This window comes from Helianthus annuus, chromosome 15 (genome assembly GCF_002127325.2).
Source record: "Helianthus annuus cultivar XRQ/B chromosome 15, HanXRQr2.0-SUNRISE, whole genome shotgun sequence".
Lineage (NCBI taxonomy): Eukaryota > Viridiplantae > Streptophyta > Magnoliopsida > Asterales > Asteraceae > Helianthus > Helianthus annuus.
The window spans coordinates 121,818,277-121,830,643 of NC_035447.2; the positions used below are offsets into that span (position 1 = coordinate 121,818,277).

At 38.9% G+C, this 12,367-nt stretch overlaps 1 protein-coding gene across 1 annotated transcript; it reads left to right on the forward strand.

Moving 5' to 3' along the window:
• The first annotated feature begins 247 nt into the window (after nucleotides 1–247).
• Nucleotides 248–1,751, forward strand: LOC110914140. The gene is made up of 2 exons (XM_022158953.1): nucleotides 248–662; nucleotides 961–1,751. Exons 1-2 carry the CDS (start codon nucleotides 248–250, stop codon nucleotides 1,749–1,751), a joined length of 1,206 nt encoding a protein of 401 aa, XP_022014645.1.
• The last annotated feature ends 10,616 nt before the right edge of the window (nucleotides 1,752–12,367 follow it).

Below are 12,367 nucleotides of genomic sequence, written 5' to 3' on the forward strand. Positions count from 1 at the left end.
TGAATAAATCCAAACGGTCACATTTTTTAAATATATATATTTACCTTCCATTTTTCACTTTCAATCACCAAATTAACCCCAAAATTTCATCTCTTTCTCACATAATTTTTATACACCTTCTTCCACTATTTTATAAACTTTCTTCCACTATAAACCTTTTTACACTTTTTCATGGATCCGTTCAACAACCCGGACAACCCGAACATTCCGAACAACCCGAATACTCCCAACAATCCGACCCAACCTAATGTTTTTTTCGGTTCCTGGATATTATCCGGCGCTAGAACCGAACCAATTCTCGGAATATTCATCGAACGCGTTTGCTTCATTCCAACACTCGCCAAACCAATTCGCTCAAATCTCCCAAAATCAAGCCCTTCAACAAATGATGATGCGGGGTGCTTGGAACTTCCCACCCGTTCAACCTCAACCGATCCCCACACCACTCGTTCAACCTCAACCGATCCCGACCCAATCCGAACCCGAAGACGATGTGGAGATTGTTCCCGAAACCCAACCGCCTAAAGGGAAAGGAAAACGAAACAAAGGCAAGCAAGTGGTGGGTGATCAACCGTCGAAACCGAAGGCGACTAAGTGGACACCAATCGAAGAAGAAGCCCTAGCCAAGACTTTCATTGGCACTTCTGACAACCCGTTAAAAGGTTCGTAATTTTTTTAAAGTTTACATCTTTTTAAAGTTTACATTTTTTAAAGTTTACATTTTTTAAAGTTTAAATTTTTAAAAGTTTATTTCTTTTTTGTTAACAGTGGGTTTTTAGGTTTATTAGTTTTAAAGTTTATTTTTTTTTTGTTAACAGTGGGTTTTTATGTTTATTAGTTTTAAAGTTTATTTTTTTTTGTTAACAGTAGGTAGATTGTTAAAGTTTTAATTTTTTTTGTTAAAGTTTTTTTTGTTTATTATTATGTTAACACTTTATATATTTTGTTTGTTTTTTATAGGTAATAACCAATCGGGTGAGGGGTTTTGGTCCATGGTATTGGCCAAGTTTCTCGCCTTGATGGACCAAGGCCCGTATCGAGATCTCGACTCGGTTTCCTCAAAGTGGCGGAAAATGAACACGTCCATCAATAGGTTTTGCGAGGAATATAATAAATTATATACAAGTGACCGTCGTAGCGGGTGGAACGACGAGGATGTGTTCAAAATGGCGTTGGAAAAGTATAAGGACAAGAATGGTACCAATTTTCCTCACGTTCGCGCGTGGATGGTTGTAAAAGACGAACCAAAATGGGCGCCTATTCCCAACGAGGTGGTGATGGCGAAACGCCAAAAAACATCGGAAACGGGTAGTTTTAGCGCCGGTGGTTCGGACGCGAGGTGTCACATAAACTTAAGTAATGACGCCGACTATGACGAAGACGAGTATAACGTACGTGAACCAGAGCGTCCACCGAGCCGAGACAAAACAAAGAAGGAGCGGGCCAAGGGAAAAGAAAAGAAAAAGGTGGACCTGAACATGGTTGAGTTTATGGAACACATGTACAACGACGTCACGGCCCAAAAGACGAAGGCGAAGGAGCGGGGCGTCGAAGAAAAAAGTCGTGCATCGGAAGAAAAGTTACGCGAGAAGGTCCGATTGGCGAATGAGAAAATCCGAATTTCCGATGAAAAAATTCGGCTCAAGGAATGGGAAATAATGATGATGAATGTCGAGGACGAACCCGAGCCAAAACGTTCGATGTTGAAAATATTACAACACGACATCATGAAAAAACATCAAATTATTTAACTCTATGTTTATTTTTATCAAGTCTTTGTTTTTTTTTTAAGTTTATGTTTTTTTTTTTTTATATTTATGTAATGTGGGTTTAATATTAATGAAAATATTTTGTTAGTATATTTGTTAAATGTTAAAAAAAATAGAATACTAAAAAAAGTAAAAAAAAAAACATAAAAAGTAGTGGAGGACTATGACTAGGACCATCCTACCATGCCCTCTAGTTTTGGAGGATGGACCATCTTAGGGAGGAATGTGACGTGGCGCCTACGTGACGGATCATCCTCCAAGGATGGTCCATCACCGTACCTTGTTGTCTGTTGGTCATTTTTAACTCATTTAACAAGCCGTCATGTTAGGTTGGCTTTAAATGAACTTGATTATAACTTGACAACTCATTTGAGCACCTAACATAAAAACTATAGTTTATAAGTTTAGCCTAACTATGGTGCATTTGTGACTCATTTAACCCTTTCACATCTTGATCATTACTCAAAACATCGTTTGGCACCTGAAATACATAGAGTACAAGGGTTTTGTCCAATACTCATATTGATATTGTTTCAATACTTTAAGTTGATTAACTAAAATGGGATATGGCTTATATACTCACATGGACAAAACTACCTGTTGGATTCTTGTGCGAAGCTAGAATTCTAGGGCAACATCAAATCCTTGCAAATGAAACTACAAGCAAATCACCTAAAATAAAATTAATGAAACAAGTCAAATACTAATCCAAGAAAATGGACCAGATTGTAGATAAAACCACACTCTTTTATTAATTTAATTTTTAAATTAACTATGATAGATAATATAATATGACCAAAACAATAGAAAAGAATATGAACAGAAAATCTCAATGTAATATACTATAGAATTTTGGTATCTCCAATCTTATTTCATTCACCAAAGGATACGATCATATATACAGGTATAAAACCAAAAGACTTGCCTAAGATTAAGCCCTCAAATAAGGAAACTTAATCAAGTAAAAAGAAAACAATATTAGGCTAAAATAAAACTGAAAAATAATCCCTTCCTATACTCCCTCTCAAGTTGGAGCATGAGGATTACGAATGCCCAGCTTGTCGAGTAACAGTTGTAGTTGTCGGGCTCCCAAGGGCTTTGTAAAAAGGTCCGCGATTTGAGATTTGGTGTGAACATGAACCGGCTTTATTTCTTGTGACTCGACTCGTTCTCTTACAAAATAACAGTCCATCTCCACGTGCTTGGTTCTTTCATGAAATACGGGGTTATTTGCAATGTGTTTGACAGCTAGGTTGTCACATAACAATTGTGTTGGACCATTTTGAGTCACATCTAATTCCTTCAGCAACCATCGAAACCAAAGGACTTCACTTACTGTACTAGCCATTGCACGATACTCTGCTTCCGCCGAGGACCGAGATACAACCGACTGCTTCTTTGACTTCCATGACACTGGCGCTCCTCCTAGAAGTAATAGGTATCCGGTCCTCGACCTTCTCGTGTCAGGACATCCAAGCCAATCGGAATCTGTATATCCCACCAAATTTGTTCCTCCTTCCTTTGGAAGTAGAATACCTTGGCCTGGAGTAGCCTTCAAATACCTTAGGACTCTCATGGCTGCTTCCATGTGGTTTACTCGTGGGTCACCTACGAATTGACTTAAGACATTAACTGAGTAAGTTATGTCTGGTCTGGTTGCTTGCAAGTATAACAGCCTCCCCACGAGTCTTCTATATTTGCTTGCATCGGTCCGAACCTCTTCATCATCCTTTGCAAGTTTCGTGTTTTGTTCCATGGGAAAGGCACTTGGACGGCAACCCATCATGCCGCTATCCTCAAGAATATCGAGAATATATTTTCGTTGATTCAAAACTATTCCTTCTCGGGTGCGTGTGACTTCTATACCCAAGAAATATTTCAATGGCCCAAGGTCTTTGATACTGAACTTCTCGTTAAGAAAAGTCTTCGTTTCTTTAATCTTGTTAGCATCGTTTCCCACAAGGATAACATCATCAACATAAATGAGAGCGGCAACGAAGGATTTTTCGGTTTTGAATATAAGTAAGGAATGATCGGCGAGAGATTGCTTGAAACTGATTTGTTGCAAGGAGGTGGTGAACTTTTGATACCAATTTCTCGACGCTTGTTTTAAACCGTAAAGAGACTTTCTGAGTCGACACACTTTATTTTCTTTTCCTTTTTCAAAACCTTGTGGGATTTTCATATAAACTTCTTCGTCTAGTTCACCATGTAGGAAAGCGTTGTTGACGTCAAGTTGGTTGATTATCCAATTTCTTTTGACCGCCACAGCAAGTAGAGTTCTAACAGTGACGAGTTTAGCAACGGGAGCAAACGTGTCATGAAAATCAATCCCTTCCATTTGTTTGAACCCCTTTGCTACCAACCTTGCCTTGTATCTCTCGATTTCTCCGTTCGGCTTATACTTTATTTTGTATATCCATTTTGACCCTATGGCATGTTTACCATTCGGCAATTCTTCAAGGCTCCATGTGCCGTTTTGTTCGAGGGCATGAATCTCCTTCTTCATGGCATCTCTCCAATTAGGGTCCTGTACAGCTTGATTAAACGTTTTGGGCTCATCGTTGGATCCGATGGCCGCTAATAATGCTTTGTGAGAATTGGTAAAATTTTTATAGGAAATAAAATTAGCAATTGAGTGTACCGTGGAGGATTCTTGATCGGAGACGGGTAAACCTTGGTCTATGGATGGCGGAAGGTTGACGATGTAGTCGTTAAGATGGGCTGGTCGAGATCTTTGCCTTCTTTCTCTGATCGGTTGTTGTGCATGTGAGTGATCATGCACTGTTTCGGTTTCTTCTTGAAGTGGGCTGGTTTCGTTTGGGCCGCTGTCTTGTTCTGGCCCAATCTCATTGTCATGATCATGTAGGCTACCTTCATTGAATGGCCCATATTCATGCTCATTTGAGTCATGGTCAGTAGCATTATTTTGTTCATGCACATGCAAACCATCATTTTTAGAACCATCAATAGTTTCTTCATGATTTCTTGCAATTGGATCATGGTGGGTATAGTGAAGCCAAGGTGGTAGTTGAAAAATTTCAGGTTCTTCACTTAGTTGTGCCTCCATTTTGTCGTGTGGAAACACAGTTTCAACGAATTTCACATCCCTTGATATCATCAACTTTTTATTTTTAATGTCAAACACCTTGTACCCCTTTGTCCCATGTGGGTAACCTAGGAATATTCCCGGTCTCCCTCTTTCTACAAACTTGTCGCCCCTCGTCTCGACACTTCGGTAGTAGGCGAGACAGCCAAATATTCTCATGTGGTCATAGTTCGGTTTTCGGTTGTAAACGAGCTCATAAGGGGTCGCATTATTTATTGTTTTGGATGGGAGCCTATTTATTATGTAGGCTGCGGTTAGAATACACTCGCCCCAAAAAGTGGATGGTAATCTTGCTTCAAATTTTAAGGCTCTTGCGGTTTCAAGCAAGTGTCGGTGTTTCCGTTCGACAACACCGTTTTGTTGCGGGGTATGGGGACATGTGGTTTCAAGTAAGATACCTTCCTCACTGTAAAAATTTGCCATTCGGTTTGAGGTGAATTCCCCTCCATTATCACACCGTATCCTTTTCACACTTTTGGCAAACTGTGTTTTGATCATTTTATGAAAGGCGATTAAGAAATCACTTGCATCCGACTTTCGTTTTAAAAGGTAGACCCAAACAGACCGACTAAAATCGTCGACTATAGTTAAAAAATAGTTTGCCCCCGTTAAAGTGGGTGTGCGATATTTTCCCCATATATCACAATGCAAAAGTTCAAAACATTCCTCTGTCTTAATAGAACTTGAAATAAAAGGCAATCTAGTAAATTTTGCTTTCGCACATGAATCACAAACATCACCATTGTTCTTAAAAGAAGCAAAATCAAGAAACGAAAGTTTACTATGTGAAGCATGCCCCAAATGTCGATGCCACACGTCATTTCCAACCGCCATAGCCATCTTTTCTCGTCCCACCATCCTCATCCGGTATAGACCTTGTTGACATTTACCCGTTCCAATCAATTTCCTCGAACTCAAGTCCTGCATGATAAAAAAATCCGGAAAAAATGTTACTGTGCAATGAAGGTCTCGGGTTAAACGACTGACCGATAATAAATTGCAAGTAAATTTAGGAATGTATAAGACATCACTGATTTTAATCCCGTTTGACAAGGTGCACCACCCTTTCCCTTTAACGGGTATAGAGTCACCGTTAGGAATTGTCACGGGTAGTTCACGTGTTGTTTTGATGTTGCCATGAAACGAATCAAGAATGGGGGTTATATGCTCGGTACAACCCGAGTCTACAATCCATTTGCTACCATCGTCCAATCTACCTGCCATATTCGCCATCGGTTGGGTTATTTCGACATTAGAAGAATCCTTCACAGTGAACATGTTGATAAACTGCTTATATTGTTCGCCATTTAACCCCGGAATCGGGCTCGATTCATCCTTGTTGTCACTAGCTTCAACACAAGCGGCCTTTGCGCGTCCTTTATCCAGTTTCGTCTTCCCAGGCCACCATTCCGGATATCCAATGCGTTTGAAACATCCGTCACGATTGTGCCCGTTTTTTCCGCAAAAATCACAATGTTCCAACTTGTCGTTGTTGGGCTTCCTGTTGATCTTTGGCCCGCTTCTGTTTTGCGTGGCAACAGAACCATCACGCTTCATGGAAGCTTGAAACGCAGCGGAATCGATGTTTGTCCTTTTTCCCGTGGATACCGCTCTTTGTTGCTCATCTTCTGCAACGAGATGGTATGCTTCGCTTAAGACAGGAACGGGTTTCATGGCGAGGATTTGGGTTCTGATGGTTGAGAATTCACTGTCGAGTCCAAGCAGAAACTCGTACAACCTCTCTTTATCTTTTGATTCAGCCATCCTTTTGCTAATACCACACGTGCAACCTGTACAGGAACATTTTGGCACAGAAAAAACTGAACCTATTTCATCCCATAAGGTTCTTAGTCTTGTGTAGTATGCTGATACAGAAGACCCTTCTTGTTTTGTTGTCACCAACAATTGCTTCAGTTCATACGCCCTAGGGGCACTCTCTTTCCCGAAACGTTCTTGTAAATCAGTCCATATTTCTCTTGCAGAATTAGCATACTTCACGCTAACCCTGATTTCTTTCTCCATGGCTGTGGTTAGCCATCCTTTAACCATGGCGTCGCAGCGTAACCATGACATATGATTAGTGTCTTTTTCTTCTGGTTTCTTCAAGTTTCCATCAACGAAACCTATTTTGTTTTTGGCGAACAGAAAATTCTCCATCTCTTGTATCCAATCAAGATAGTTGTTGTCGTTCAAGGCTTCGTTCACGTGCATCTGCCTCGGGTAGTCTGACGGGTTGAGATAGTATGGAGAAGTGTAGTCGGCAGCAGGGTTACTTGGGTTGGTTTTGTTCTGGTCGTCGCCGGCCATGGTAGTGAGCAGACGGCGGCAGAATTAGGGTTCGTGAGTTTTTGGTCGAGCGGATTGGAAACCACGCTCTGATACCATATAGAATTTTGGTATCTCCAATCTTATTTCATTCACCAAAGGATACGATCATATATACATGTATAAAACCAAAAGACTAGCCTAAAATTAAGCCCTCAAATAAGGAAACTTAATCAAGTAAAAAGAAAACAATATTAGGCTAAAATAAAACCGAAAAATAATCCCTTCCTATATATACTCCAGCATTAGTCCTTAAACTTAAATATCCTTTGGTAAAAATAACTTTGATGCCTATATCAAAATAAAATATGGTTAGAGAAATTAAATATTATAGTCCACAAAACAGATCAAATTGTATTCAAGTGCTTACAACCAGTTATTGACTCAAACGGGTCTGTTGGCCCATGTAATCAAACCTAGAAGAACAGATGATACTGAAAGCCAAAACTGGTTCTCAACAGTTGATCCAAAATAAGCAATGCATGTTCTAAGTTCCCCCAATGGCAGTGCTTCTATCAGCTGATTATTCTAAGGACTGATCTTCTCAACATCTGTTCATCTAAGTACTGCTGGGTATAAAGACTGAGAAGACCTAACAACTGCTGATTGTCAAAGACCTGATAAAGACTAAAGCACTGTTGATTCAAAGGCCTGATCAACCATTGAAGAAAGCACTGATCTGCAACATTAGTGCTTAGGCAACAACAGTGGAAAGGAGTATCAGTGTTTATATATCAGTGTATTCAATGTAACAGTGTTTGTCTAGATCAGTGTTTAGAGGTTGTTAGTCTGTTAGATGTCACTGTCTAGGTGACGTCAGCATTAGATGCTCAGTGGTTAGGATTGTACTATAAATAGAACAGTACCTGTACTGTTCTGTTAGCTCTCTTTCACCATTCATCTTGTACCATCTAACTGTGAGCTTAGGCTGAGGGGGAGTTTAGAAACACATGCATGCATAGTTGAATATTTGTATTTCATATAATCTTTTGGCTAATGAAATCATATTTGTTGAAAACTGTCTCTCTTTGATTGTGTTATAAAGTTTACTTTCATTTCTGTTGCAATTCATCACTGATTTAACTTCTTTCGTTAATCATTTGTTAAACAAACACAATCAATACAAACCCAGATCCTAACAATTGGTATAAGAGCATAGGACAGTCAAATTCGATCTAACAATCAATTTGACATAAAAGTTCAGCTCAAATCCATTGATACTAAAGTTGTTCGTATCAGTTGAAAAACAGAGTAAAGGGTAATCACGTATAAAGTTGATTATTCAAAAACTTTTGTAAAACAACCAAGATGACATCACACTCACAGGACCCTCACAACACCGGAACACTATTCAAGCCACATATGCTTGTCAGATCCGAGTACAACATCTGGCAACGTAGGATGGGCCATGTGTTAGCTCAGCAAAACACCGGCTGCTGGAAGTCAGTCATCTTTGGACCACACGTTGCAATGGTGCCTAGCACAGAAGATCCCAAGGCCCAAGTGCCTAAAAGCCTTGGAAATTACTCAGATCAGGATTTTCAAAAAATTGAACTAGATACAAAGGCTTTTAGAATTGTGGCTTCGGCTCTCCCAAATGACATTTATGCTGGACTGTTGCATTTCAACAGTGCCAAAGAGTTGTGGATGCACTGAAAGAGAAGTTTGGTGGAACAGAAGAGGTTATAGAAAACAACATGGAGGTTTTGAATCAACAGTATGAAACCTTTTGTCATGTCAAAGGAGAGTCTCTAACCCAACAGTTTGAAAGATTTAGCTGTCTCATTAGTGAATTTAAACTGGTTAATGTCGAATTTGCAAAGTCCACTTTAAATAGTAGGTTTCTAATGTCATTCCGAAATATTTAAAGTATAATTTATTTATATGTTATCTATGTTAGATGATGATTCATTTAATTATATGAAATAATATTGAACTTTAAAAGTCCATGACCTCATCCGTTGGTAAGGTCGGTCGGGGCGCTACGTGGTGGGACGGTGACCACGTGTGGAACCTCTTGGAACACCGCCACCACCCAACTTCATCACGCGTGAACTTGATAACGCGTTGTAGCCACAACGCATGAAGATTTATGAAAGTTACCGATGATGAAGACTTTGATGACGAAGATTAGGTAATTTTGAGCTAGTGAGGGCACCCCTAGTAAAATCCATCACTAGTGATGGAATCAAGCTTAATGACCGCAGACAATGATTGGGTATTGTGAGCGATGGAAAACCATCACTACTGGAGCGGCCCTACCGGCCCCCTAACTGACGTGAACATAAGCATTTCAAAAATTGGTGGTTTCAATGACTGATCATGAATGCCATCTTTTATAGAAGCTAAAATCAATGAATCCTTAAGAGATCAACATAATCATTCGATCGAACTCCCAAGCATCTCTTGTTCACCTCTTTGTTCTCTAAACAATCACCAAGTTCCATCCAGCAAGTTAACATTGATTTCCATATCAAGTTAACATTGATTTCCATATTCGAGCCTATGCCTATTTGCGACTCATAGCCGATCTGTTCAGTTTCTGCAAGGATCACCAACGCAACACCAAGAAACTTTGCTTACTTCTTATTATACCAGCGAAACTGTGCTTTGTCAATGCAAGGGTTTCAAGATCGTTTGGATAAAGTTTTCAATTCATGTTCTTAATTATTGTGATCATCGAATAAGTTACGGATTCTATGGTCTCTTACTCATAGCGTTTTATATCAGTCATCTTCGTAGTGTCTTTTCATCGAATCGTTATGATTGCTTAAGATTAATTATAGTAACAAGTATTGAATTGAATTATTGCCATTGATTCACATGCAATATATTAATTCCTTAAACTCATTATGCATGTTCTTAATGATCATTGATTATCGTCATAGAAGAGCATTATTGTCCTATTTACCTTGACTTAAGTGTACCATTTTATTGACCTCAATACACGAGCACATCAACCTACGGGGACATAGGGCGTCATCATTGGCACCGATGACGTGCATCATCCATGACGTTGCGATTAGTTCACAGCGTCTCTATTTTTATTATGTGCTAACAGTAGCAGTTATTGGTTATTGATTATTAAGAGGCGTATGGAACGATCCTAGGACATTATTGTTATTGTATTGGTATTGGGATAGGTGTTTGTGCCCACATCCCTTCTACATAATGTACATATTGTTTTATCGTTTGTTGTCATTGGCTCACATGGGTATTTTCCACGTAGATGTTATCGGATTGACTCGCCAATGATTGATCACTACATAGTATTGATCGTACCATTAAATTGCCATTGTTACCTTATTGACTCACTATTGATTGATCATAGCATAATATTGATCGTATCGTTAAACTGACATTGTTATCGTATAGCCCATCGTCGGTTGATCTTTATGTAACAGTAATTGTAACGTAATATTATCGTTCATCGTATGACATCATTCTTACCGTTATATTCTTATTGCTATAGTTTTCTCCCTTACTGAGCAATTTTTGGCTCAGTCGTATTCCTTTTGTTGTTTCCTCTTGTTGTTAAAGCATGTACTCATGGGAATTGGGGAAAGGTGTGAAGAGAGTGAATTTATAAAGTTTTGAAGATGAAGAGCTTAATAAACATGTGTTTTTAAGACCATTATAAGATTCAAATTTGAAATTGATGTTAAATGTTTTTATTAAATTATTAATATTATCTCTGATTATTGTATGAGTAAGTTACAAGTTTTGTCCGTTATGTTTACACCAAATTGCAGACGATGTCCTTTAGCACAAAAGTTGACAAGTTTTTTCCTTAATGTTTCACAATCTTGCACATTATATCCTTTAGGCAAAACCTAGTTAGATTTTTTTGTCAAATCTCGTCATGTGTCTTGCACATGAGGGCATTATTGTCATTTTACCTCCCTAGGAACTATTGAGTAAATAACTTGATATTCAAGGGACTTATTGTGTACAAAATAGAAAATAAAAATATAATTATTGAAAAACCTAAAATCTCTCTGACTCTCTCTTCTTTCTCTCTCGAACATAATCTCATTTCCTTTCTCTCTCTTCACCCACTACCACCACCTTCCACCACCACTTTTCACATTCTCAAATTTCTGTTTTCTTCTTCTTCTTCTTCACATCCTCTGCGTAACAAACCTCACATCAACACTTAATCAACATGAGCAAGCAAGACTACATGAAGCTTCAGGTACTCATCTTCATCCTCCATCACTCAACCTCTGTTTTCCGACGATTATTTCATTTATTCACCGGTTTTCCTATTTAATTTTGTTGCAGACATGTGTAATCAAACTCAACACACAGTGCGCCTGTGATGGATGCAAGCAGAAGATCAAAAAAACTGTTGAATAAAGTCGACGATTAGTCCCTATCTTCTTCCTTGCTCACTCGCACGAATCGTGATGAAGTTTTGTTATGTTTGATTCATAAATAACCTACAGATCTTCACGATTTGAATCCGACTGTACTATTTTAGGTCAAAACACATTTAATCGTTTATACGATATTGTTAAATTCTTATCTACGATAAAATCCGAACCTGCAATTGGTAGTTTCACAATCGGTTAGTTCATTAATGGCGGATCTACCGTTTCTTAACCGCTTATTAGCGATAAAATTTGTAGTTTCAGATGCGGTGTTAGGTAGCGGATCTAGCGTGGCGGTGGTGGTAGTGGGTGAAGAGAGAGAGAAATGAGAGGAGATTGTGTTAGAGGGAGAGAGAGAGAAGAGAGAGGGAGAGAGAGAGAGAGAGTCAGAGAGAGAGATTTCTGGTTTTTCAATATTGACAATAATGAAATGACAATAATGCCCTCATGTGCAAGGCACATGACCAGATTTAACCAAAAAATCTAACTAGGTTTGGCCTAAAGGATATAACGTGCAAGATTTTGGAACATTAAGGACAAAATTTGTCAACTTTTGCGCTAAAGGGCAATTCCTGCAATTTGGTGTAAACATAAAGGACAAAATTTGTAATTTACTCTTATTGCATTGTGTGACACATCAGACCTAAATGGGCCGGGATGTTTCAATTAAGATGGAAGTTCCACACCGGTTGAGGAATAGAACGAAGCCTTCCTTATAAGGTGGTGGAAACCTTCTCTAACAAGACACGTTTTGTCTATGCGAGCAACTCGTCCCGTAAAAAAAACCATGA

What these genes read in the sequence shown, in the direction of transcription:
- LOC110914140 (XM_022158953.1), top strand. Translation starts at nt 248, where the DNA reads ATGTTTTTTTCGGTTCCTGGATATTATCCGGCGCTAGAACCGAACCAA. An exon ending in TTCTGACAACCCGTTAAAAG is followed by an intron (nt 663 to 960) that starts GTTCGTAATTTT and finishes TGTTTTTTATAG; the next exon opens with GTAATAACCAATCGGGTGAG.